At 41.4% G+C, this 25,810-nt stretch overlaps 3 protein-coding genes, 1 long non-coding RNA gene and 2 other non-coding genes across 8 annotated transcripts; 5 read left to right on the forward strand and 1 right to left on the reverse strand.

Annotated features, from left to right (window-relative positions):
* The first annotated feature begins 5,524 nt into the window (after positions 1–5,524).
* On the forward strand, positions 5,525–5,597 carry trnar-ccu (transfer RNA arginine (anticodon CCU)). Its single transcript has one exon. It is a non-coding gene; the product is annotated as a tRNA-Arg (tRNA).
* A 6-nt stretch (positions 5,598–5,603) lies between these two features.
* Positions 5,604–5,675, forward strand: trnam-cau (transfer RNA methionine (anticodon CAU)). Its single transcript has one exon. It is a non-coding gene; the product is annotated as a tRNA-Met (tRNA).
* A 2,979-nt stretch (positions 5,676–8,654) lies between these two features.
* LOC100697446 (cyclic AMP-responsive element-binding protein 1) lies at positions 8,655–14,826 on the forward strand. Of its 3 annotated transcripts, XR_001225128.3 has the most exons (9): positions 8,655–8,839; positions 9,761–9,858; positions 10,849–10,995; positions 11,119–11,219; positions 11,432–11,571; positions 12,232–12,414; positions 12,676–12,829; positions 12,928–13,223; positions 13,324–14,826. XR_001225128.3 is itself a non-coding variant. In XM_003453179.5 (8 exons), exons 2-8 carry the CDS (start codon positions 9,772–9,774, stop codon positions 13,070–13,072), a joined length of 957 nt encoding a protein of 318 aa, XP_003453227.1. In that variant the 5' UTR covers positions 8,655–8,839; positions 9,761–9,771; the 3' UTR covers positions 13,073–14,826. The 3 variants fall into 3 exon arrangements, 2 of the variants coding, with proteins under 2 accessions (XP_003453227.1, XP_013131805.1); XM_003453179.5 differs by having other exon boundaries at positions 12,928–14,826; XM_013276351.3 differs by lacking the exon at positions 8,655–8,839 and adding an exon at positions 8,846–9,006 and having other exon boundaries at positions 12,928–14,826.
* Positions 14,104–16,626, reverse strand: mettl21a (methyltransferase 21A, HSPA lysine). Its single transcript, XM_003453178.5, has 3 exons — positions 16,157–16,626; positions 15,948–16,059; positions 14,104–15,223 (listed from the first exon to the last, which is right to left on the reverse strand). Exons 1-3 carry the CDS (start codon positions 16,301–16,303, stop codon positions 14,826–14,828), a joined length of 657 nt encoding a protein of 218 aa, XP_003453226.1. The 5' UTR covers positions 16,304–16,626; the 3' UTR covers positions 14,104–14,825.
* Positions 16,627–17,769: 1,143 nt separating this feature from the next.
* LOC100696912 (cyclin-Y-like protein 1) lies at positions 17,770–25,593 on the forward strand. Its single transcript, XM_003453177.5, has 10 exons — positions 17,770–18,720; positions 19,031–19,105; positions 19,195–19,229; positions 19,381–19,481; positions 20,727–20,762; positions 23,078–23,129; positions 23,211–23,330; positions 23,441–23,607; positions 24,528–24,690; positions 24,881–25,593. Exons 1-10 carry the CDS (start codon positions 18,561–18,563, stop codon positions 24,995–24,997), a joined length of 1,026 nt encoding a protein of 341 aa, XP_003453225.1. The 5' UTR covers positions 17,770–18,560; the 3' UTR covers positions 24,998–25,593.
* Positions 20,770–21,885, forward strand: LOC112843846 (uncharacterized). The gene is made up of 2 exons (XR_003216373.1): positions 20,770–20,900; positions 21,008–21,885. It is a non-coding gene; the product is annotated as an uncharacterized LOC112843846 (long non-coding RNA).
* Positions 25,594–25,810: the final 217 nt, after the last annotated feature.

Consider the following 25,810-nt stretch of genomic DNA (forward strand, 5'->3'; position numbering starts at 1 on the left):
ACAGTATTTTTAAAATGTTGTGTCCATTGGAGTAGAACTTCCTTTACATCCATATGATTCTTGCAGGGTTTGGACTACGTGTTTTACCTCCAAGCACGCATACATGTATGAGCAGTCATCTCTTCCCACAGAACCCTAATTAAGGAAAATATTCAGGTCTCATTGCGCACTTTTGGTTTCTTCACAGAGTGAAATGGCTTCAGCTGAAACTCAAAGTGAAGCAGAAACAACAGAGACTGGCTTCAAACTCTCAGCAATCAAAAGCCAAAAATCGAAAATAGGGAAAAGAGAAAAAAACGTGGTTCTTAAAATAAATGAGAATTGGCAACCTTCACTACATCTCGTGCTGTTAGGCTCATGTTTTTTCAGGTGCCAGGTGTTTCAGGTGAGATGATGAACGACCGGTTTGACTGTACACATCTGTGACTCTGTGTCCCATAAGAAACTGCACACCTATTTATAGCACAACAACTTTGGAAAGTTATCACAGTAGCAAATATTTTATCTTTCACACGCGAGCTCCAGCAAGTGTCAGCAGAATGGGATTTGGATATTGTCCACATCAGTCCTGTTGTACTAACAGGAGACACCCTGCTTTAAATGCATTCGTACTGCGAGGGGCAGAACACGTGATTACACATGATGTCTGTACACGGTGAATTCATCAGCCTGTCACAGGTACAACCAGACTTTTCAAACAAGTTTATTTATATATATATTATATTTACAACATCAAATGTGAAATCATCAAAAACCATCCAAATGATTTAACCATTTAAAGCATGAAATGGAGCATTTATTGAACCTTCCGAAAACCTTTTTGTAAATCAAATAAATATTAATTTGCATTTGTGAGTTTTAATTTGTATCACACTTGTTATATCTGGCTCTTTTTTTTTTGCAATTTACTGCCTCAAAATCTATTCTACCATTTATTTTGGTTTTTCGTGAAGAAAAAAGTCACTTTCATGGTGTAGAAGTCTCAGAAGCTTACAAAAACATATTTGATATGTGAATCAAATACAATACACTGGGCGTTAAAGAGTTCAAACAAAAAAAAATGTGGGTAAGAAAATACAAACTGATAGCAGTAAATAATAAGCGTAAAAGAGATGTAAAGGAGAAAACGAATCCATAACTTAAAGCTAGTCTGAATAAAAACAAGTATGTAGTCAGTGTTTTACTGAGGTAAATGACCTAATCTGGCGAGGGAGATGAGGGCCGGGATAGCTCAGTGAGGGCAGGGACAGCTTCCCCATGATCGGAAGGTCGGGGGGGTTTGACTCCACTGAATGGCTACCCTGAGGTACCCCTGAGCAAGGTACCGTCTCTACACACTGCTCCCCAGGTGCTGCATTGGTGGCTGCCCACTGCTTCACAGGGTGAATGGGTTAAATGCAGAGGAGTCATTTCCCTACGGGGACTAACACATACACATTATTATCTAGAGTTTTGGGGGTGTCACTGGAGGCCAATCGAAAATTCAGAATGTCTAGAAGGTGGTGATCAACAGATGTAAGTATGCGTCATAGGACATAGGACTGTAAAAATTCTGTTCAGTCACGTGGAGCGAGCCTATGTAAGCGCTTATAAGTGAGCAATGATACTTTAGAATTTATCCTGTACTTCACAGGAAGGACAGTGGAACAATTCAGGAATTAGAAAGCTAAATATGATTACGCCTTCATGCACCTGTCAGGTGTGTAGCAGCATTTTAAACAAACTGAAGTTGTGCTGTTAGCGTTTTGCTTAGTCCAAAACATAACGAGTTAAAGTAATCCAATTTAATGTCCTATCTGACTGATTTAGACATCAGTGTTTTCACACAGGCCTTCATTGGGTAATGTCTAGAAAAGTTCAAGGCTGTGATACATGTATGGAAAACAGCGTGTGATTGCACTGCACTATGGTTGAAGCTGTGCCCGGTTTAATAGTATATTTTTTACAAGGCTAAATCAGCTTCGATTGCAACAGTCCAACCTTATTTCTCTTTAAACTAGGATGTCTGCTGATGCCAAATACAGGTCCCTTATCACTGCTCTTTTCTCCAAACGTAAAATCGATGCACCTCATTGCATGAAACGGAAATTATTTTTTATCTTTAAACTAAAGCCACGTGTGGATGTAGAAATAAATTATACTTTCAGGCTTGAATAAATGTAACAGCTACTAGAAGGAGTGATGTTTTATAATGAAACTGGGAAGAAGTGTCATTTGTTGTGGACTGGTTTCATCTTGAGCTGCTAATATCAATCCAAGGTACTTATTCTGTGCATTTAATTAGGCGTCCTTCCCCCTAGCAGCTGCATTTAGGTTTATTGGCAATGTTCTGACCCTACAACAAACCTCGATATATCCCTCCGTTAGAGCTCAGCAAGAAAATTCTGTCCATACAGTAAGGGGAAATCCACAAAAAGGACCATCCATTTGAAGGATACCAGGATACCCATTTGATTTAGTAATCTCAGAATCCATGGCCTAATCTCTTTGGCTGAGCTGCATCTATGATGGAAGTGAATTGCAGTGATGTAGCGATCAGAAACCATATCCTTCAACAAAACCAAAACAGTGGTAGCCAAAATGCTAACACCGAAGCTTAAAAATACGGTGTCCAAAACCAATCTGCAACGTCACAATAGCTTTATACTGTCTATGAAGTTGCTAGCTTAGTGTTAATGATAAATTGGTGTTACACTTTCTCTTCCACACAAGGTAACTTCTGGCTTAGATAAAAACAAACAAGCAAAAACAAAAATATAGTGCTACCCAGAGTGCTAACATCGATAGTTTAAAATTCAAAGTCCAAAACCAATGAGAATCGTCATGATAGTTACGTGTATCTTTTATACTGTTAGTGAGAATGGCAGCCAGTAGTTCCAGTTAATTCTGGAACTACTGCAGTCTGGGCTTCCTGTTCCTGAAGCATGTCATGATTTTGATTTCTTTAAAGCTTATGTAAAACTAAACTGTATTCAGCTGATAGACAGTTGTTTTACGTGTGCATTATTTTGCTCTCCACATGGACCCTTCAACTGCATTCAAAGCCTGCATGATTGCACATTATTAAGCGGACTTCAAACAGAAAGGGATAATTAGAAGATACCTTCCCACCCTCCCACCACCCTCATTTAGATATGCGCTTAATTAAGAAGATGGATGGAAGGATGGATGGATAAATGAAACATGTGAGCAAACATTCAGTCGGTGATAACTTTATGAATCTACTTACGGCCATGGGATTAGAGATGAAAACATCTAACCTTTAAGAATAAAAAAGTATGAACGATTAGATGGTCAGATGGAAGAGGCGGGGGAGGAGAGAGAATGAAAAAAATCCTTGCATGGGGGGAAAAGGTGGGGGCGGCTGACACTTTGATGGATCGATTGAGATTGCCCAATACACGGTGTTGCCTACAGCCTAGATTAGCGAGAGGTCCGGGTCAGCACAATCTCTCCGTGTTAGATAACTTTCCTGCCTGGCAGCTGCAGCTTGATACCGCACCTCAGCAGCACAATATTTTACTTGATATCTCTGAAAGTCACATCTTCAGATTTGCAAACCGCCGCCTATGTGTGCACGATAGAGAGAGCAAGAAAGAGCGAGAGACAGACAGACTGTGGGGGCCCAGTATCCATGGCAACCCCAGCCAGGTGCTCAGGTTCATATGCAATTCAGGTAATTCAACTTACAATGAAAAGCATGCATATAAGGTCACTGGTATTCAAATGCGCTGCATGTCTCCCTCCCCCCTGTATTCATATTCAGCTTCTCCGTGGATGGCGGCCCTCTGCACGCCCCGTATGAGCTGACCTCTCCCACAATGCCCCGGTTGAGTGGCAGGTATGATATTTCCACACGGTTTGATTGAGTACTGCATTTAACAACAGTGTTGACAGACTGTATCAGGTATGGTATTAATTCAGTCAATATTATAGCACCACGCAGAGGAGACATGCCAGGGCTCAGAGGTGTGCTTGTTACACGCACCGCCTCAGGCCGTGGTATGGTGGGAGTGGGGATGGGAGGGTCATGATTTTTCATTCAACTGCACGATTAAAAAAAAAAATCACATGCAGGTATATATGCACTGAAACAGAGAAAGAGGTGAAAACAGGCAGGAAAAAAACTGGGCAAAGAGGGAGCGACGTAAGGGCTCTCTGTCGATGGGGGTTTTGGAGACTTGTGTTAAGCCAGGGGCTTTGACAGCTCGGTTTAAGCAAGGAGAGGAAAGGGCTGCGGGTTGAAGTCAGGTCTCTACTTCATATTCTGAAGATTAATCTCCCATCCTCCTCCTCCTACACCAGTTTGGACGTCTGTGGCATCATTTTACTCTGCTGTTTGTGGGTGTTTCAGCAGTGATTTACAGTCAGGGTCGTTGCTGTGGCGAAGCTCTACTTTCGCAACCAAATATTCTGCATTTGAAGCTCACCAGCGTTAACAGCCAGATTCAGATTTTGGTACAATCACCAGGCATGCCGCAGATGAGAAAATGTGATGGCTATGTGACAAAGAAGTGAGCTGTGCAGTGAATAATTGTGCTTGTGCCTGCTTTCAAATTTAATATGGAAAAATTCATGTTTATTCATACAGAGATGAAAGCAAAGAAGGTTAATTGAGTCATAGAAATGTAATCAGTGGGATTAATAAAGGATTGATTCAAATTGTGGATTTGTGGTATTTAAGGCAAAAATACCACACATTTTCTGGTTCTAGCTTCTCATATCTCATTATGTATCCTCTTGAGCTTCATCTTTCACAAAAAGAAAAATTGACCATCTTTCAGATTTGGATTTATGTGTCTTTAAAACGTAGTTTCATGTTCTGTCTGCATTTTTCAATAACAAATGGGGCCTGTTATGTTCATTTCAAGTTTTGCATTTTTCTTGGATTCTTCTGCAACAATCATTCATTCATGGGTGGCTGTAGCTAAGAAGGTAGAGCAGGTAGTCTACCAATCAGAAGGTTGTTAGATGGCCCGTGACCTTATATTGCATTTTTTTCATTGTAGGTTGAATTACCTGAATTGCACGTGAAAATGAGCACATGGCTGGGGTTGCCATGGATACTGGGCCCCCCACAGTTAACTCATTGTTATGTTCAAGAAACCAGTTTGAGATGATTTGAGCTTTGTGACATGGTGTGTTATCCTGCTCGAACATGAGTACACTGTAGTCATAAAGGGATGGACATGGTCAGCAACAATACTCAGGTAGGTTGTGGAGTTTAAACAATGCTCAGTTGGTATTAAGGGGCCCAAAGTGTGCAAGAAACCCCTTTCACTGTCTTAACTCTTTTTGACATAAATGAAGCAAGATGCTTCAAAGATTCTTTAAGAGTTCGAGCTTAATGTAACTAGAGCCAGTGATCCAGATCTTAGTTACTCTCTGGTCCTCGTGTGGTTTCATGAATCTCCATAGACAACAGAAACACCACCAAACAAATAGCATCTCCATTGTGCTGCTATTCAGAATGGATTAGCTGTACACTGAACAATATGCAGCATGTTTAGGCTCACTGTGTGCAGCCCCAGTGGCCTAATGGATAAGGCACTGGCCTCCTAAGCCAGGGATTGTGGGTTCGAGTCCCATCTGGGGTGATTTCCAGCAGAGTGGCGCAGCGGAAGCGTGCTGGGCCCATAACCCAGAGGTCGATGGATCGAAACCATCCTCTGCTAAGGTTTTTAGACAGCCAGAGTACCTACACTCACTAGCCATATCATATCTAGTACCTGGTTGGACTCTCCCTTAACTCTTCTTGCCATGTATTGAACAAGATGCTGGAAAAATTCCTGAGAGATTTTTGTTCCACCACATCCCAAAGGTGCTTTATTGGATTGATATCCGGTGACTGTGGAGGCCATTTGAGTACAGAGAATTCATTAACATGTTCAAGAAACTAGTTTGAGATGATCTGAGCTCTGTGACATGGTGTGTTATGGAAGCAGCCATCAGAAGATTATCACTGTGGTGATACACTGTGTGATGGACATGGTCAGCAACAATACTCAGGTGATGACGCTCAGTTGATGCTAAGGAGCCCAGTGTGCCAAGAAAATATCGCCCACACTATTAAATCACCACCATGCAAGATGGATTCGTGCTTTCATGTTCTTTACACCAAATTCTGACCCTACCATCTGAATGTTGAGTCTCTTCAAAGCAGGGGGTGTTTTTCCTGTCCACTCTGATTCTGGTGAACCCATGTAAATTTTAGCCTCGGTTTATTGTTCTTAGTTTACAGGTGTGACACTCCTCTAGTCTGTTCCTTTCAACGTCTGACATGTTTTGTTGTGCTCGTCTGCATCACCCAGAGAACTGCTGCTCACTGGATATTTCCTCCTATTTGATCCATTCTCTAAGAATCCTAGAGATGGTTGTGTGGAAAATTCCCAGTAAATCAGCAGTTTCTGAAATGCTCCAACAAAGTCACTTAAATCTCCTTTCTTCTATATTCTGATGCTCAGTTTGCAACTTAGCAGGTTGAGTTGCTGATGTGCGATTGGCTGATTAGATATTTGCAGGAGCAAGCAGTCCAATTTGTCCATGCCTAATAGACATTTAATGGCATCCACCATTGTAACGACAAGGATACAGATATGAAGGGAAATAAAGTAAAGAGTAACAGATTCCCTGCTAAATAATTAGTCAAGCAAATAATCACCATCATTAAATAATTCAGTTTTTCTCCCTGTCTGTAGCAACATTCAGTAATGTGACTACTACATGTGTCAGAAAGAATGATGCAAACAAGCAAACTGCGATAAAAAAAAATCCTGGAAATATTCAAACTGTCGTGCACATGCTTGATTTCATGTTCTCTCGGTGCGCTGTGTGTGTGTGTGTCATCTGTTTCTGCAAATGCAAAACAATCACAGGCATATAAAGAGACTCATTTTCTCAGAAACACTACACACAATCCTAAAGATGCACAGCTTGCAAAGCCAAGTGCACATTCATTGATAACTAATGAAGCCTACCTGCTGATGCAGGCTAATTACGGTTTGCTAAGGCTATCCTATGGTGGTGGTCATTATCAAGGGAAATCAATGTCCAATCAAGTCCTTAACGGGGACTCTGGATCAGATAAAAAAGGCCGCTTTGTGACAAATATTTATTACATTTGCTATGAGAGGTTTTAATAATGAATAGGCGACTGCTGGTTCACTACTGGTGCTTGGAAGGTTTTCGCTGGCAGCTTCTATTCGGGCTGATTTTATGGCAAAGGACAGGAGATTGGTTTGGTCAGCAGTGCATATGTTTGCACCAGTGGCTTAGTCAATCACTCAATAGGTGAAGATGTGTATGTTTGACATCTGTGTGTGTGTGTGTGTGCTTGTGCGTATTTAAAGGCCTCCGAAATGACCTCGCACATAGAGATTATAGCCATAAATTGGTCTGAAGTCTCATTTTCCCCACAGGATTTTGACCACCTGCCACAGCTTTGAACCCGTTTCACAACAGCGCCCGTCCCTGTGCGCAAAGTGACAGAGTTAATGAGTACATTTTATGGCAGGAGTCAACGACCAAGGAGAAGCAAATGTGATGCGAATGAGAGCGGTTGTAAATAAGTATAATAAGTAAAGCAGGGACGACAAAGCAGAGTTTTCTCATTAAAATCACACTGCTGTTTGGTGGTACGAAGCTGAAACCACTGTTAGCGCTAATCAAATTCACAGATAACTAATCATATTGAGCTACAATAAAAGGGAAACGTGGCCAAACATAAGATTACGGGAGCAGCGTCGATGCTGAAGGTGGAGTTGGAAAGAAATTAAGAAGGATTTTGCTGCCACCGTGTGCACCGCAAGAGAAATGCAGTCAGTAAACTGTAAATTTATCCATGTTTTATAAATTAAAACTAACATCGAATTTTATAATCAAATGAATAGAAAATAAAACTAATTTAAAAGTAAAGAGACATTTAATTTAATAAAAAGAAGAACTACAAATAAACTTCCACACCGTAGGTGTCAAACTTCCACCGAACACATGCGTCATTGTGCTGCTCCCTTTAGGGTGCATTGTAAAGTCCTTTTTTGCTCTAACTGAGCATGCCTCACTACCCATTCACATACATACTTTAAAATCACATCCAAGTGCTTTCTATCTAACACACATACTCAGATGAATGCACCTGGAGCATTCAACAGCATTCATAGAGAGACAGAAGATTTGTCCAGTATCAAGAAATCCTACCAACGGGTGGACAAAGCTGGTTTGAAAGAGAGCGCAGAGGCACTGATCATGGCAGCACAGGAACAAGCTCTCGGCACAACATCCATAGAGGCTGGGGTCAACCACACCAGGCAAGACCCCAGGTTCATGCTGTGCAAAGATGCCCCTGAGACAATCCAGCACATGACAGCAGTGTTCAAGATGCTAGCAGGCAGCGCAAACCAAATGACTGCCCTTGTATACAAGTCAAAGTGGGATTAATATTATTCACATATATGTTGTCCTACGTTTTCTATTTTATGCATTTTAATCAATTTAATAATCTCTCCAACCTTTTTCTATCAAGCCAGTCGCAAATTCATGAACGGAAAACACTGCGCATGCTCGGACAAGTTCAGACAGTCGTTTTCCTCGTCAATCTCCGTGGCTTCCTCCCCCCTCCCGTGTCCTTCGGCAGTTTCCGTAAACTTCCGCCCCTCACCGTGTCCACTCGAGTCCTTCCGGAGAAGCTGATTTTTCGTTGTCGTCGTCTCCCTCGTCCTCCTCTCCGTGTTGTTGTTCTCGGTGACGCGACGGAGGTGTAGCCTGACGCGGTCTCTTACGTGTCGGTCTGAATAAAAGTGGAGCTCCGTAGACCCGGGAGTGACGAAGCGAGTCCGTGTTGGTAAGAGGATACGCATCCGATGTTTGCTAAACAGATAGACGGCTGCCCAGAGAGGTTATTTGCGCCAAAATATCCGCACAGAGCCAACAAAGAGATCATGGCGGCGGTGTTGCAGAGGCTCACAAAATGAGTCAGTCTCTGCAAGGCTCGCAACACAGCAGACATAGGTATTAATGTGGGAGTGGGCTTGGATCTTTTTTTTTAATCAAACTTGTCTAGAAATAAGTCACAGAAGCAGCTAGCCGCTTAAAGTTACACCCACGTCATGTAAAACCAGTGTTTAATATTAATTTAAAAAAAACCCAATATCAGTTAATTAACTAGTTAGTGAAAGTGATGTCTCCTAGTTGCTCCAAAAAAAAAAGAAGCATACAATGCAGACATTTCCCTCCATAAAAACCCACAGCTAGCAACCTAATGGAAATTGCTAGTGCAGACTTGTTTGGACTACAAGTTTATCCTTTCAGAAAAGCCTTAAACAGCGACAGGATTTGAAATTAAAGAGTTGAAATTGAGACACGATAAATGTGAAGTTTGTGTTGCACTCCCGTTAGCATGTTAGCATGCTCATAGAAGCTCATTCTGCCTGAGAACTAGCACGCTAACTCTTAACTTGGTAACACTAGCCTTAGCGTTAGCCTCCGGCGTTATCTGCAAGCGTGAGCCTGGATAAACAAGTAGCGGCTCATTTCAGTTCGAGTTAATGTTGTTGAGCCATAAGTATAACGTCCCCTCCTGCGTCATTTTTTTAAATAATTTCAGCCAACAAGGAAACCGTTGAAAATGAGCTATATGCTAGCATGTTAAGCTAAGCCACACCCTCCTTTAAGACCGAGCAAGTTTTTGAATGAGTCTGGTGTTCCCAGCATGCTGTTGCATTCACAAATAAGCCGTTTCTCACTTTTGTTTTCCCTCCATCAGCCAGATTTTAAATGACCATGGAAGCGGCTGCAGACACACAGCAAAGTGGTGAAACGGCTGTTTCGGAGTCTGAGGCCCAGCAGATCACCTTGGCACAGGTAGTGCTTTTTATTCTCATGCAAAGAGTGCAGAACTAGTGCAAGGAGTATGAATTTCAGTTTTAATGCTCGACCATTTTCAGTTTGTGTGAAAATGATACGGTTCATAGTTTTGTGCTGTGAGATGTTGGCTTCATATATCAAATACTACAGGTGAGATTCAGCAAAGACACCATGATATATTGTAGCAGTTTCTGCAGTTATGCTGAGCATTGCAATAACAAATACTGTGATTTATCCTTTTTCAACTGGAAATTATGCCCTCAAAGTTGAAACTTTGTAAATATCTGTATTATCCAGTAAGATAAAGTTATCAGTCTGTTATCTGTCTGTAAGTGAATGCGGTCTGTCTTTCTGATAATACAGCAGTTAACTGAGATAAATTGGCACATGTGTGTTGCTGTCTACAAAGTCAGAAATTCTGAAATGCTGATTAAATGTAAGTTTGCTCGGCTAGCGTTATCTCAGGATCATGCATGAGATGAGCCTGCGGTAGCTCGTAGTGTTCTCCAACTATTTTAATTAATTTAATAAAATGTTGATATTTGGTGTCCCTGTATTGATGTATTGTCACCATGCAAACTGTCACAATACTAGGTTGTATCTGCTGTACCAAATTACGTATCCTTATTCATGATTCAAGAAAGTGAAAATTTAAAGCTTCTCTCTTTAGTGGTCCTTGAGATATTAATGTTCAAACATGACCTCAGATTTCAGGGTGTGAAAAAACAAACCTGAAGTGGGTCAACGGACCATTTTTAAAAGATGTATATATCTTGGAAAGTATTTGATATCTTACATATCTAAACTTAGCACTATGAATTGTTTATGTAGATCTAAGATGGTCGAGCACAAGGGCCCATGTGGATTTGAGATGGGATTAAGATTGAGGTTACCCAAAAGTAAAATAATACCAGTTGTTGTGGGCTGTTTGTAACTATGCACATGGGCAATGTGTGGTTACACGTTGTTTTTTTTTTATATTTTCAGGCATCCATAGCAGCAGCCCAGGTGTCCTCCAGTAGTCCCACAGTCACTCTTGTCCAGTTACCCAATGGTCAAACAGTCCAAGTGCACGGTGTGATCCAAGCCGCTCAGCCTTCGGTCATTCAGTCCCCACAGGTACAGACGGTACAGGTAAGAGGAGAGGGGAAACTTCATCTTACAAGTAATGACTGCAGTAGGGGATATGAGCTGAACATGGTTGGCTTTGAATTTTGTAAATGAATTAAAATTGAATTTGAGATGATTTCCTTACAGATTTCGACTGTCGCTGAGAGCGAGGACTCTCAGGAATCTGTCGACAGCGTGACAGATTCTCAGAAGAGGAGAGAGATTCTGTCCAGGCGGCCTTCCTACAGGTCTGTGTGACACGCTGAGAAACTGCAGATGCAAACAGCATCTCCTTAAATTGTACTGCTTCCATTTTGTGTCTGTACGACGTGTTCAAAGCTTAGAAGACAATGACTGACACTCTTTCACTTTTATCAGCTATGAAAAGACTATTTGCAGATATGAAAGGAGGAGAAAATAAAAGGTTGCTAAGATTTTTCTGTGAATGTTCCTCCTACAGAAAGATCTTGAATGACTTATCATCAGATGCTCCGGCAGTGCCTCGAATTGAGGAAGAGAAATCAGAAGATGACTCAGCCCCTGCTATCACCACGGTCACCATGCCCACTCCCATATATCAGACCAGCAGTGGCCAGTACAGTAAGTACTTTGAGACACAGATAGCTGGTGTTTTTTCTTAAAAATAAGTCGGTGTTATCGTAATCGAGCATTCTACTTCTGCTGTCGTGCAGTGAGACTATCTAAATTTGCTAAATCAAATGACTTGATAAACAGATTAAGCAGACAGGGAACCTATTATGCTTTTTCTACATGCTGTTACAGTGGTGGATGCTCATGTTAAACAAGTAATCCCTATGAGTGAGGTTTTTTTTCCCCCCTACTGTTAGATCCTATGATGTCATAGAGATGGAATATCCCTAAATGCACAACTCTTGCTGCACGTGTCAAAGCCCCATCACCTGCTTTTCAAACCTGTTTTTCAGGGATGGCCAATCAGCAAAAAGGCCACATTTGATGCTTTGATTCAGACCCTGTTTAATGTTTCCAACATTAAAGAACAGTGTTAAGATTATCCTTGACCTGTACAGACTTAATGCAGTTTAGAAAACCTGTGGATATTATGAATGAATGATGTTAAGTCCAGTATTTTCCTTCTTTTCCTCCTACAAAAACAATATTTGTGATATGACAGTTTGTGTGGAGCCACATATCCAGTAATGTTTACAGTATTGGATGTAGGAGAACAACACAGAAAGCAATTGGTTAAAAATCCTAATGCACAATTTTATCCTTCTGCAGTTGCCATTACCCAAGGTGGAGCCATTCAGCTGGCCAATAATGGCACGGATGGAGTGCAGGGCCTGCAGACGCTCACCATGGCCAACACTGCTGCAGCCCAGCCTGGCGCCACCATCCTGCAGTATGCTCAGACCAGCGACGGGCAGCAGATCCTCGTGCCCAGTAACCAGGTGGTCGTGCAAGGTGGGAAAATGGTTTCCACAGTGTTTAGAAGTGAAGTTACACTAAAACTGTATGTATGTGTATGCATGTGTAATGTATATATAGATACGTGTGTGTGATTTACATTGCTGTGCTCGAGAGCCACCATCTACCGGAACCAAATTCCTTGTATTTGTCTGCACATATACTTGGCCAATAAACACGATTCTGATTCTGAAACTACACGATTTGTAAAGCTTTGCTGAATAAAGCACTGACTGTTTGTCTATCTTTGTTCACCAGCTGCTTCTGGTGATGTCCAGGCCTATCAAATCCGCACAGCCCCCACTAGCACCATCACTCCTGGGGTGGTCATGGCAACTCCACCCACAATCAGCGGATCAGGAGCCACTGAGGAAGTTACACGCAAACGGGAGGTCCGACTGATGAAAAACAGGTATGGCGAGGTTAATTAGCAACTCGTACTGAATTGCTTCTGTAGGTGTGAAGCTGATGTGCTGTACCTTCATGTACCCACATCCTCTTGTCTCACAGGGAGGCAGCCCGCGAGTGCCGTAGGAAGAAGAAGGAGTACGTGAAGTGTCTGGAGAACCGCGTGGCCGTGCTGGAAAACCAGAACAAAACCCTCATTGAGGAACTGAAAGCCCTCAAAGACTTGTACTGCCACAAATCAGAGTAGAATACACCTGCCGGTGGTTTGACAGGTGATCCCCAGCACTTGTGTACAGAGACTCAGCACAGAGCCATGCATCTGGATGCCCCCTCCTCTTTTCTACTCTTCTGCTTTCTTTTTAAAAACTGCTGAAAAATATGTGAACGTGACTCACCAGGTATGAAAAAACAAAAAAAGCCCCATCCCACTTTGGTAAATTGAAACTTTGTCCCATTTGAGCAATTTGAAATCAACCATCAGTTTTCCCCCATTAAAAGGATGAGGCGGTGCTCACAGTGAACGTGGAGGAGACTGCAACTTAAACAGGGTCTGCGTGGCAAGGTGACAGAGCAGGGAAACTAGCTGTTCTCGCCAAGGACACCACCGAAGGGAAGCATTCCAGTCACTGGTGCCCGGACTACCTGGGCAACATCACCAGCAATGGGGGAACTGACCGCAAGCACCACCGATAATGATGATGATGGAACTTTTTCTTTTTTTCTTTGGGAGAGTGTAACTTCACGTAAAACATTTCTATCTGTAACTCTCGAATTAACATCTGTTACTTATTAATGCTTCAAACTTATAGGTGGCCTGTGTCTTGGACGTTTTTATCTTTTAAGATGTGTGTTTTGGTTTGTTCTGAATTAGATTATGCTTCTACAATGCCATGTTTCTTTTTTTCTTTGTTTTACCCAAGTATATTTTTGCTTTTATACAACGTGAACAAAAAGCTAACCATTTAGTTGTAAAATGGTTTTTTTCATGTTAACTGCAGCACAGTGAGGAGATGGTAGAAGTTGGGCAGCAGTGAAGTGGGTGGGGGGAGGGTCTTCTAACAGAGCCCTAGAAATGTTTGACTTTTTGTCTTCATTTTTTTTTAAGCTTCAGAAACATTAAGTGGAAAATTGCGTAATGGCGTCCTGTTAATTACCAGAGTTTGGTGGTAAAAACAAACAAAGGCAAAATGGGCCTTCAACAGTACAGGAAGTGGGAATAATGGATAAATAAGCTGCTGCCCGTTTATCAGAGATTATATACTGTAAGCAAAACCTTTTTTTTTTTTTTCCCCCTCCATAGACTCATGGATTATTTTTGAACAATAACCAAAAACTTAATGAGCCTTACTTGTTATGCAATGAAAGAGTTTTTAAGCAGAATTCAGAGACAAGTGGATAAAGCACTGGAATCATGGAATTAGATCATAGGGGGAAATTTGCCATACCGGGCCCCTCTGTGTGTCGAGGCCTCGGTCGCCGTCTCTTAATTCTGTTTATAGTTATGAGCTAGCATGTGCACTTTCTTTGCATTTACAATCCTTCAGCATTTCAACGCTTTCTGGGTAAATCTACCGCTCATCTGCAGTTAATCAAGTGCTGTTGCATCAATGTGTTTGATCACTTGTTTTTTTTTTTTGTAAATGGAGCATCAAAGCTCACCAGATACAACTCAACTGCACCCACTTTGTGAAATGACTATAAGATCAGGTGGTGTTGGTGCATTCTGAAAGAAAAAATATTTTTGTGATAATGGGATGCCATATTGTATTCTTTAGGTATTATGTATAGTCATGATATAGTATGCTTTTTATGTTGCTTCTCATTTTTTTTTTTTTTTGTATTCACTATTTCTAAATGTCAGCAACAACTTGTATAATAATACAGTGCATTACGTTAGAGCTATTCAGATATGACACTTTTGGCAGCTGTTAATAAATAAATGTGTTTCTGGTAATCTGATTTTAAAACATTTTATTTCATATATTAAAACAAACAAATGTTCACAAGTCTCTCCTCTGTGTCAGTTTGCAAGCCTTGTATAGGTGTATGTCTCTTTGTTTGTCGTAGTGGACTTCTTCGACGGTGAAGCGCCGCTTAAGCATGCCTAGGAAGTTTGTGTCTCGCTCATAGCGGAGCTTGCAGGCCAGTAACACCACAGTGGTGTCTGAGCTCAGGTGCTCCAGTGTTTCCAGCAGAGGCAAAAACGTGTCTTCCAGGTAAACGATATCTGCACCCAGAACCACATCAAACCCTCCGGCTGGGTATTGCTCGAGGCCCTCGCCCCAGGTCAACTCGGAGACCACCACTGATTGTTGGGAATCTGGGGGCAGGTTTGCTTTCACGTTGGCGGAGAGGAAGTCCAGCGCAGGCTCTCTGTCAGTGATGGTCACTCTGGCACCTACGGAAGGGTTAGAGTTGTGGGACTATCACAGCTTTCCTTGTTCACCTGACGCGCACTCAGAAGGCTTTTTGATAGTGCTGTGAGATACTGCAAATTTTGGTATCGGTCTGATACATAGTAAATACAGGGCCAGTATTGCTGATATCAATATGGATACTTTAAACCTATTAAGGGAGATTATGTAGCGAAGAGTAGCGTGTCATGATTTATGAGATGAATCCTGAACGAATTTTAATGACCACTAAATCAATTTCATTTTAATTTTCCACGATAATGAGTTAACACAACAAAAAAACAACTTCAGTTTTTGGATAAAGGTGGGCAGATTAACCCAAATATCGATGGTATTAATATCCTTCGATACCAGCACAATAGGATCGATACATACTGTGACGTCTCTGTGATTTAAAGCCTGTAGCAGCACATTTAAACAACTTAAGCTGACCTACAGTGTTTTAACACATGCACATTTAAATTCAAGGTCTCCAAAAAACTCCTCAAAATGTGTTATATATGTGTGTATATTTTTCATTATTTTATATTAATTTATTTAACACAGTTCTTTTGTGTACATACAGAACTTAAAGGTTTGAAACAAAGTGCTGATCCTTTTCGGCTAGTATCATTCTAATACCAATAGCAGCATTGGTACTGATACTACTGATATTTGGAGTGATCCGCCCACCTCCAGTTTTTTGGTGGTTAGTAATTATGCACTCACCCAGCAGAGCTGCTACAATGCCCACCAGACCAGTGCCAGCTCCCAATTCAATTGCTTTCTTCCCCTTTAGCTCCACTTTTCCCAGCTCCAAGTACATACACATGACCACCGCCTGGGCAATAACACATAAATGCAATAGTAATGTATATATCTAATGAAACATGGAGGAATTATTGAAGCTAAGCACTGCTGCCACTGTTGTAACGTACCGCATCCCACACAACTGCCGCCACACCGAGCTTTTTCCAGTCCTGAGCGAGTCGGAGGTCGCGGTTGGCAAACCTAAACTGTGCTGATGAATTGTGGAGTTTGGAAAGCGCGGGCAACGGGTTTTCTACATATGGAACGAGAGCCATGCTTTGAAATAAATAAAACTACACTCGTTTACACATGCGCAGTGCGTTCCTCCTTCTTCGACGCTTTCCCTCGTACCTGGCTGGCTCATTGATTCGTTTCCGCCATCTTCTGGAGTTATTATATAGCTATTATTTCATTCGTTTGTTAAAGAATGTTCTTACGGTATATGAACCAACTTTTAGCGTTGATAGTTCTTCTTCTTCTTAAATGTTATTGGCGGTTGGCAAAGTGTTGATAGTTTGCTTATTTTCTTTAATAAATACTGAAGAGCGAGAGACCTATTCGCTTTCAAGCAACTGAAGACGGCAACCCGTGTTGACGTCAACGAACAAATTTAGCCAATCACGTAACAGCTCAGCTAAAAGTGACCAATGGGAAAAGAGTAAGTCTTTGTGATGGGCGTGTCTGCAAGATTTTCTTAACGGTGTTGTCAGTGATTGTTGATCAATGGTCATGGGAATTTGCATAATTATGATTAAGGAACTGACCTCACAGCCCATTGTTCCTTCAGTGGGCTGGTTTCAGTCATTATGCAAATGTACTGTTTATAAGGGTTGGGGAAAACTGCAGTCAGCTGAGACTGAAGAAGTCACTTGGATGAGTGACGAAACGTTTCTCCCACAAAACGCTACGTCCAGATGAACAGATTCAACTTTTGGAGATTAACGGTGTTGTGTTTTAGCTAAAATCGAGGGGGGCGTGGTCTGAAAAAAACCCAGCAGGTCTGTAAAGGTAGCAACACATAGCAGCGATGTAGCTTCCGGTGTACTGCAAATAAAGGGTTTTTGATCTGCGTGAAGAGACTCTGTGCTGACAGTATAGACATAAGAAATAAAAAAGAAAAAAAAATACATATTTTCATCGAATATGAAAAGGCTGCACAGTGGTGGATATTTTCTTAGTAAGAACCTGCCACCACTGGCATCTATTGCAGCTACGGGTCCATGGCAGCTATCTATTGATAATACTGAAAATAACTGATGCACAAAAAATACTGAAACATGCCTTGGTTGAGTAAATTAGACAAAAATGAAAACCTAGTTGTTGAAAAGGTTGTTGAATTATTACATGCATGGTGTTTTTGAGCAAAGATTTGGAAATAAATCTGAAATAAAAATAAATAGATAAAACAAGAGAAACTTATGAAAACTGTATTGAAATGGGCTGTTGCTTAAATTATTTTAAGACTTATTATCTTTTATAGGTGTCTGTTAAGAAAGAGTGTTCAGCATAAACGTTTTTATTTATATGAACAACAAATCATTTGAAGTTTTCTTTTCACTAAGTTTTTTATTTTATTTTTAATTCAACAGCTTACACTTTTATTTTATTTTAAGCAGACAGCTTGAATAGGTTTAATAAATATTTTATTAGTTATTTTCTATCTGGTTTTTTTAACAGTTTCACACGTGCTTTTGATGTTACCACCAGCGGACTTTTACTTTGAAAACCCAAAGCAGGAAATTACCTCTGAACTTACCTGCTACGGTCGCTTTGACATCTAAAGCTTGTGTCCCGCTAGTGCGACGAGATGAACGCCACCTCCGGACACCTCTTTGATATCCGCTGGCCGTTCACTTTCCCCGTTTCCTCTAAAAACCCTTCCGGCTGGTGAATTCGCCCGGTGCTCTCGCTGAAAGGGCCGCAGCGGTGACACAGACTTGAGCCGGAGTGAAAATGGATTGAGTCACGCTGCTGGAGGAGCCAGCAGTGGACTGAGGTGCGGAAGCTAGCGTTAGCCGGCTAGCCATGGAGGGAGGCAGAGGAACGGCTGACTTTGTCTCGTTAGACTGTTTTCCGTAAAATGACTTGGTAGCGGTTATTCTCAGCCCAAAACCATGCAGCCCACGCACGCAGTTCATATTAAAGTGCGCCACCCGTGAGTTGCGCACACACCCTGAATATGTCAGCCGTCCTGCAAATACCGCAGATACCCACTTGGCTGTCCTTGCATAGATCCCGTTCTGCTCTGAAGCGAGATCGTTCACTTTGCAGCAAAAACACAAGGGCTGTGCTGGTCCACAACATGCACATTTTCAAATAATCCGAACACTTCCAGGTTGTGATTGAACCTGATCTCGCCAAGGCAGAGCAAAACTAGTGTTTTATGTACATTTCCTAACAACCCCTTGTAAGGTTTGGGTTAAAGTTCTTGCAGACCTTCCTGCAGCTTCAGAATTGCCAGACTAGCAGGTGGTCTCTCCCCAATTGTATGGAAAGCGGCGCTGGCTGTTGCAGGACTTTTGCAGGTCAGCGATGGGAGGTTCGGTGTCCTGCTGCATCTCTCCTGGAGAGAGCCCCAAGATTCACAGGAGAGAGCTGGAGCTGGAGGAGTGTCCCATCACTACTACCGAAGATGTGAGCGAGGACACTGGGACGTATCTGCAGCACATCAGCGACAGGGAGCTTCCAGATGGTGTGTGAAGATTAGTTTGCTATTTTTGGAGATGTGATTGCATGCGGTGATGTTGCCCTGTCCTGGTGCCGGTTTACTGCAAGTGGTAAATGTATTTGTATAGCGCTTTACTAGTCTCTAAGGACCCCAAAGCGCTTTACACAACCAGTCATCCACCCATTCACACACACATTCACACACTTCAGTGTGATTCAGTTTAAATGTTTTACATGCTTTAAGAGCCGTTTAGCATTAAATCAGCAACAGGGTGGCAGCTCCTAGACAAACACTGTAGTCTTATATGAAGACTTTTAACACTTTCCTTCTACAGAGCTGGCCCAAGAGGCCAACCCATCCGACCACCCCAGAGCAAGTACTCTATTCCTCAACAAGTCTCAGACAGATGGTCAGTATTTCTCTAATGCTTTAATATTTTACCCCATTCTCTTCTGAAACTCCTACATCTCTTTGATTTTGTTTTTTATCCAATTTCAGTCCGCGAGAAAAGGAAAAGCAACTACATGAATCACGTAAGTTACGGCTCTGTGTGTTCTTCATGGGTCTTTTTGTTGCTGAAATGACTCACAATCATACATCTCATTTCTCTGGGGTTGAATGTGTTTCTAAAACCCGTTTTTCCCTCCATTCTGTCTCTAAACATTGTCACGCTTTCGATGCCAGATGTCCCCGGGACTCCTTTCTAAAAAGTACAGCTCGTGTTCAACCATATTCCTCGATGACAGCACAGTCAGCCAGCCCAATCTCAAGAGCACCATTAAATGGTAAGTGAGCGACCTCACCTCAGTCCTGCTGCAAGCGCAAGTACAAAAGAAGTTGGGACGCTGTGTAAAATGTGAATAAAAAACAGAGTTCAATGGTTTGCAAATTCCACAAACACAGATTTGATTCACTTTAAAACATTCTAAACTTATCAGATGTTTATTTTGAATTTGATGGCAGCATCACGGCCACGTTTAACGCTGTGTAGCATCCCCTCTTCTTTTAATAAAAGTGTGGAAACTAAAGAGAGCAGCTGCTGGACATTTGAGAGAGGAATGATGTCCTGATATAAGATTCTAGCTGCTGCTTTCAGCTGGTGAAAAGTTCAGCATCTGGACTTCTCTACCAGGAAGTCATGCTCTTGTAATACATGCAGTATGTGGTTTAGCACTGTCTTACTGAAATATGCAAAAACTTCCTTGAAGAAGCTCTCTGGACGGCAGCATATCTTGCTCTAAAGCCATATTATGCGTTTCAGCATTGATGGTGCTTTTCCAGATGTCCAAGCTACCAATTCAATAGGCACTGATGCGCCCCTCGTACCATCTTAGAGGCAAGCTGGATGGTTCTGCTCCTCTTTAGTGAGATTTGACCCCAGCAGTGTTTCTGGATCATGTTCACATATGACGTCTTCTTTGGATGATAGAGCTTAACCCCCTTTGTGGATGGCATGGTGAACTTTTAACAGTGATTTGTGGATTTTTTCCTGAGCTCATACAGTAATTTCCATAACAGAGATATTCCTGTTTTTAATTCAGTGCCACCTGAAGATCACGGGCACTGATTTTTAGCCTTGTCCTTTGTGCACAGATATTTCTTCAGATTCTGTGAATTGTTTAGTATCACTATGTACTGAATATTATTAGATATTCAAAGTCTCCTCATATGCACATTATTCTAAATTTGTTCCCCAATTTGTACATAGGTTTTTGGGTTTTTTTGGAGATTACTAAACCTTGGCCCATCTTTACTTCTGAGAAACTCCGCCCCCTTTAAGATCCTCTTCTTATACACAATTATGTTACTGACATGTTGTCAGTCTACTGTTTAATTATTTGCCAAATGTTTCTGTTTGTTTTTCCTGAAATGCAGGTAACTTTTAAAGTCGCCAAATAGCTGCAGTTGTAAAGATCTAAATATCTATTTGTAAAGTAGAAGTAAAAATAATTATTTTTAAAAATAAAAAGCTGTAAAAGGGAAAATCCAGCTCTAGTGTTTTATTCTTTGTTGATTTCTGTCTCTTGCAGTGTTGCACTGGCCATATACTACCACATAAAAAACAGGTAGGAAATGTCAGAAGTATTGTCTCTTGGTAGTGCAACGTTTTCTTCATTGTTGTAACCAGTACTTCGATATTTACAAACATTTACAAAGATATTTACAAACATTAGTCATCAAGTTTGTAAGAAAGACTGCTTTTAGTACTTAGGCTAATTTTTAATTACTTCATCTAAGTCCTATAGGAAATGCTACTTGCCTTGTCTTATTGCTAAATACATCATGCATGAATGACAGACGTATGCAGAAGGTGGATATCATCTTAAGTGCCAGATGGGTACAGCTTTTAAAGATCATCACTGGTAATGAGAGCCAGAGATTTAGCTCTGATTAACAAACAAACCAGAAGGTGGCTTGCATCAGGTCAGAATTGCAAAAGAAATTATAAAAAAAAAGAGATTGTGATTGCTTTTTTAAAATTAACAGTTTTTTCCATCTCATGTCTGCCCATAATACGTTGAACATTGAGTTCTCTGTTTGGATCATCTCAGTTTGAAATGAAATGTATTTGCATTTCAAATGTAGTAACTGTCAAAACACGACTTTAGGGAAAGTAGGAGCTACTTTCCCTAAAGTCGTGTTCTTGGAAGTGATCCAAGGATGCAACTTTGGCCATAAAACTCCAAACCGTACTTGACCCAAATTAGGCAGAGTCACAGCACTTGGTGGTGGCAACTCAAAGAATAGATACAGTGTGGTGAAGAAGTATTTGCCCCTCTCTGATTTCTTAGTTTTTTGCATATTTGTCAAACTTACAGGTTACAGATCATCAAGCTAATTTGAATATTAGACCAACATAGCCTGAGTAAATACAAAATACAGTTTTTAAATGACTTTGTTTATTAAGGCAAAAAAAGTTATCCAAGCCTACTTCATCCTCATAGAATAGAATAGAATAGAATAGAATGCCTTTATTGTCACTATACAGTTGTACAATGAGATCATCCACTCATCCTGTGTGGGGAAAAAAGTAATTGGCCCCACTTGATCCACAGAACATGGATTGGATCCACAGTGAGAGCCATTATCCAAAAATGAAGAAAAATTGGAACAGTGGCGAACCCTCCCAGGAGTGACCGGCCTATCCAAATTACTCCAAGAGCGCAGCGACAGTTTCACTTTTGGGTCGCAAAAACCACCAAAACAACATCTAAAGAACTGCAGGACTCACTTGTCTCAGCTTAGGTCAGAGTTCATGATTCAACAATAAGACAGAGACTGGGAAAAAATGAAGAGTGGAAGAGTTCAAGGAGAAAACCACTGCTGACCAAAAGGATCACAAAGGCTCGTCTCACATTTACCAAAAACATCTGGATGATCCCCAAGAAAATATTCTGTGGACTGACGAGACAAAAGCTGAGCCTTGTGGAAGGTTTGAGTCCCGTTACATCTGACATAAAACTAACAGCATTTCATAAAAAGATCATCACAACAACAGTCAAACATGGTGGTGGTAGTGTGATGGGGCTGCTTTGCTGCTTCAGGACGACTTGCTGTAACTGATGGAACCATGAATTCTGCTCTCTACCAGAAAATCCTGAAGGCGGATGTCCAACCATCAGTTCATGGCCTGAAGCTCAAGAGCACTTGGGTTATACAGCAGGACAATGATCAGAAACACACCAGCATGTCCACCTCTGAAACAAAAGAAAGTTTTTCAGCGACTTAATCGAAATGCAGATTTAAATCAGATGGCATTACTTTGGCGTGACCTTAAACAGGCCGTTCATGCTAGAAGACCCTTCAGTGTGACTGAATTAAAACAACTGTACGAAGAAGAGTGGAGCAAAATTCCTCCACAGTTCTCAGAAACACTCGATTCCCATTCTTTTGGCAACGGTGACACAACCACTTGCTAGGTTTAGGGGTCAATTCCTTTTTAACATAGGACCAGGTAGGTTTGTATTAACTTTTTTCATTTAAAAACTAGATGTTAAATGTACTTATTATCTTTAACATTAAAATTTGTTTGATTATCTGAAACATTTAAGTGTGACGAATACACAACAAAAAAACTAAGAAATCAGGAAGGGGGCAAATACTTTTTCACAGCAGGTGGCCAGTGTTGATGGTCAGGTGGAAAATCAGATCAGTTTTTTGGACATCAGTGAGTCAGGTACTTAATAATATAGGAAACAAAATGTTTGTTAATTTGCACATCAGTGGTTATAATATACAAAGTATTTGTAGGACTCAACCAAAGATAAATAATTGTTGTGATATCTAACACCATGAAACGCCAGTGAATAAGCGATGGTAGTTTCAAACCATGAGAAGTTACATATTACGTATATTTAACAGTGGCTTGTTGCATCTACAGAGATTCAAACCGCTCACTGGATATATTCGACGAGAAGAAGCACCCTCTGTCGGTGAGTTGAGGTGGTTGATTACGCCAAGCAGTGATATTTACTATGTTAGTGGACCACTGATGATGACCTTCTGCCCAACAGCGAGAAAAGGTTCCAGATGACTACTCTGTGGTTGACCCAGAACACAAACTCATCTACCGCTTCATAAGAACGCTCTTCAGCTCTGCTCAGCTCACCGCCGAGTGCGCCATCGTCACTCTGGTAAGTTCAAACATCTACTACACTGCAGAAAGTGTTGAATGATGTAAAGAAATATTGAGAACCTATCACTCTTTCTGCTTGTGTGAATGGATGGGTGTCTGCTGCTTTAGGTGTATCTGGAAAGGCTGTTAACGTATGCTGAGATGGACATTTGTCCTTGTAACTGGAAGCGCATTGTTCTTGGTGCCATCTTACTGGCCTCCAAGGTCTGGGATGATCAGGCTGTGTGGAATGTCGATTACTGCCAGATCCTCAAAGATATCACCGTGGAGGACATGTAAGTATTACAGCAGTTTTTGTATAGCACTGCCAGATCTACAAAATGACCTCCAGCAGGCCACTCGTGTCAGTGTCTCTGACCAGACCATCATAAATAGACTTAATGAGGGTGGCCTGAGGGCCTGACATCCTCTAGTGGGCCCTGTGATCTCTGCCCGGCATTGTGAAGCCCGATTAGCATTTGCCATAGAGTACCAGAATTAGCAGGTCCACTACTGGCGCCCTGTGCTTTTCACAGATGAGAGCAGGTTCCCCCTGAGCACGCGTGATAGATGTGAAAGGGTCTGGAGAAGCTGTGGAGAAAATTCTGCTGCCTGTAACATTGTTCAGCATGACTGGTTTGGTAGTGGGTCAGTGACAGTCTGTGGAGGCATATCCATGGAGGAACGCACAGACCTCTACAGGCTAGGCAACAACACCCTGACTACTGTTAGGTATCATTGGACCCATTGTCAGACCCTACGCTGATGCAGTGGGTACTGGGTTCCTCTTGGTGCACAACAGTGCCTCATGTGGCAAGAGTATGCAAGCAGTTCCTGGAGGTTAAAGGAATTGATACCATTGCCTGGCCCGCATGTTCACTTGACTCACTGTTTCACTTTCACTTTGAATTTAGCCCTCTGTAGGTTGATTATTTTCATTTCCATCAAAGTGGCATTGTGATTTTTTTTTTTCTGAATACCAGTGCATAAGAGTATACATACGTGTTTTTTTTCCCCCCATTGAGATTGATGCATTTTCAAAGTGTTCCTTTAATTTTTTAAGCAGTGTAGTTTCTAGTTCACACAGTGCAAACACACGGAAAGTGGGGACCACCTCTATGAGTTATAGGAAAGCCCTCAAAAGGTTCTTGCAGCCTGGAAAGGACCTTTTGTTTTTTTAATAAATGATTGTGAACCTTTCCGAACTGTTTTGCAGGAATGAGATGGAGCGTCACTTTTTGGAGCTGCTCCAGTTCAACATTAATGTCCCAGCCAGCGTCTACGCCAAGTACTACTTTGACCTGCGCTCACTGGCTGATGACAACAACCTCAGTTTCCCTCTGGAGCCACTCAGTACTAAGCGGGCCCAAAAACTAGAGGTGAGTAATTTTCCAGGGCTGATTTTATTTTGCAGTTTGGAAATGTATATATTCCAACTGCTTAACTGATAATGTAAATGTTGGTAGAACTTGTTATGCTGTGGCTGCTCTGCTTGTTCTGTCGTAACAGTTTGATGGTTCTTCTGATTATTATTATTTTTTATTGTTATTATCTTTCTCTTTTTTGTAGGCTATCTCCAGGCTATGTGAGGACAAGTATAAGGACTTGAGTAAATCGGCCATGAGAAGGTCTGTCAGTGCAGACAACCTAGTTGGCATCAAGACTGCACAGGCCGTCCTGTCTTAAGTCTGTGACAGCTATCTATCATTGGAGCAGACTGCAAGATCTACAGGATATGATGCCACACATGCTGAGAGACATTTCCAAAGTAGATTGCATTAATATCAGCAGCTGATAAGTTTCATTACAAAAGCTTATGTGCTCATTTTGGAGAGGAACAAACGATTTACCGTACAGTATCACTACAATATAATGAAATCAGTCTTTATGTGTTCATTACAAGGAACTTTGGCTAACTGCCTTTAAAGCATGGTGATATGGTGAAAATATGTTGTATTTTAAAGGTGGATGTCTACAGCTGGAAGGAATCAGCATGAAAGCACTACCAGAAGCCACACATAACCACACATAGCCACACATTTTTTTTTACATCATCCAGTCTTTTGGGGAGTAGGATCTGGCTATGGCCATCTTCTTCCACCAGGCAAACTCCCTCTCCTATATTCAAATGATGACAGACTGTTTTGGAGCTACCCTGTGGTGTAGTTCTGCACATGGACAAAGAGTAGACTTTATTTTGCTTACTATGTAGGCCCCTATAGCTGTGAAATGTACAAGATTTTATTTAATTTAAATAAATTTCACTCGCTGTTTCAAATTCATGCTGTTTAAGTGGGAAAGTATATCATGGTGGTTTTTTGTTTGTGGAAGATGTGAGCTCTCTCAAGTTGATCATTTCAGTGCACCTCTAGCACAGAGGTGGTGACGGTGCAGAGCTTGCCCACGGCTTTGGGAACCAAACAATGCATATAAGGTATAAGTTAATAGCGTAAGATATAAGGTCTTGTGTATGATATGTGGCAGCATGTAAGGCAAAAA

Source organism: Oreochromis niloticus, linkage group LG23 (assembly GCF_001858045.2).
Source record: "Oreochromis niloticus isolate F11D_XX linkage group LG23, O_niloticus_UMD_NMBU, whole genome shotgun sequence".
Taxonomy (NCBI): Eukaryota; Metazoa; Chordata; class Actinopteri; order Cichliformes; family Cichlidae; genus Oreochromis; species Oreochromis niloticus.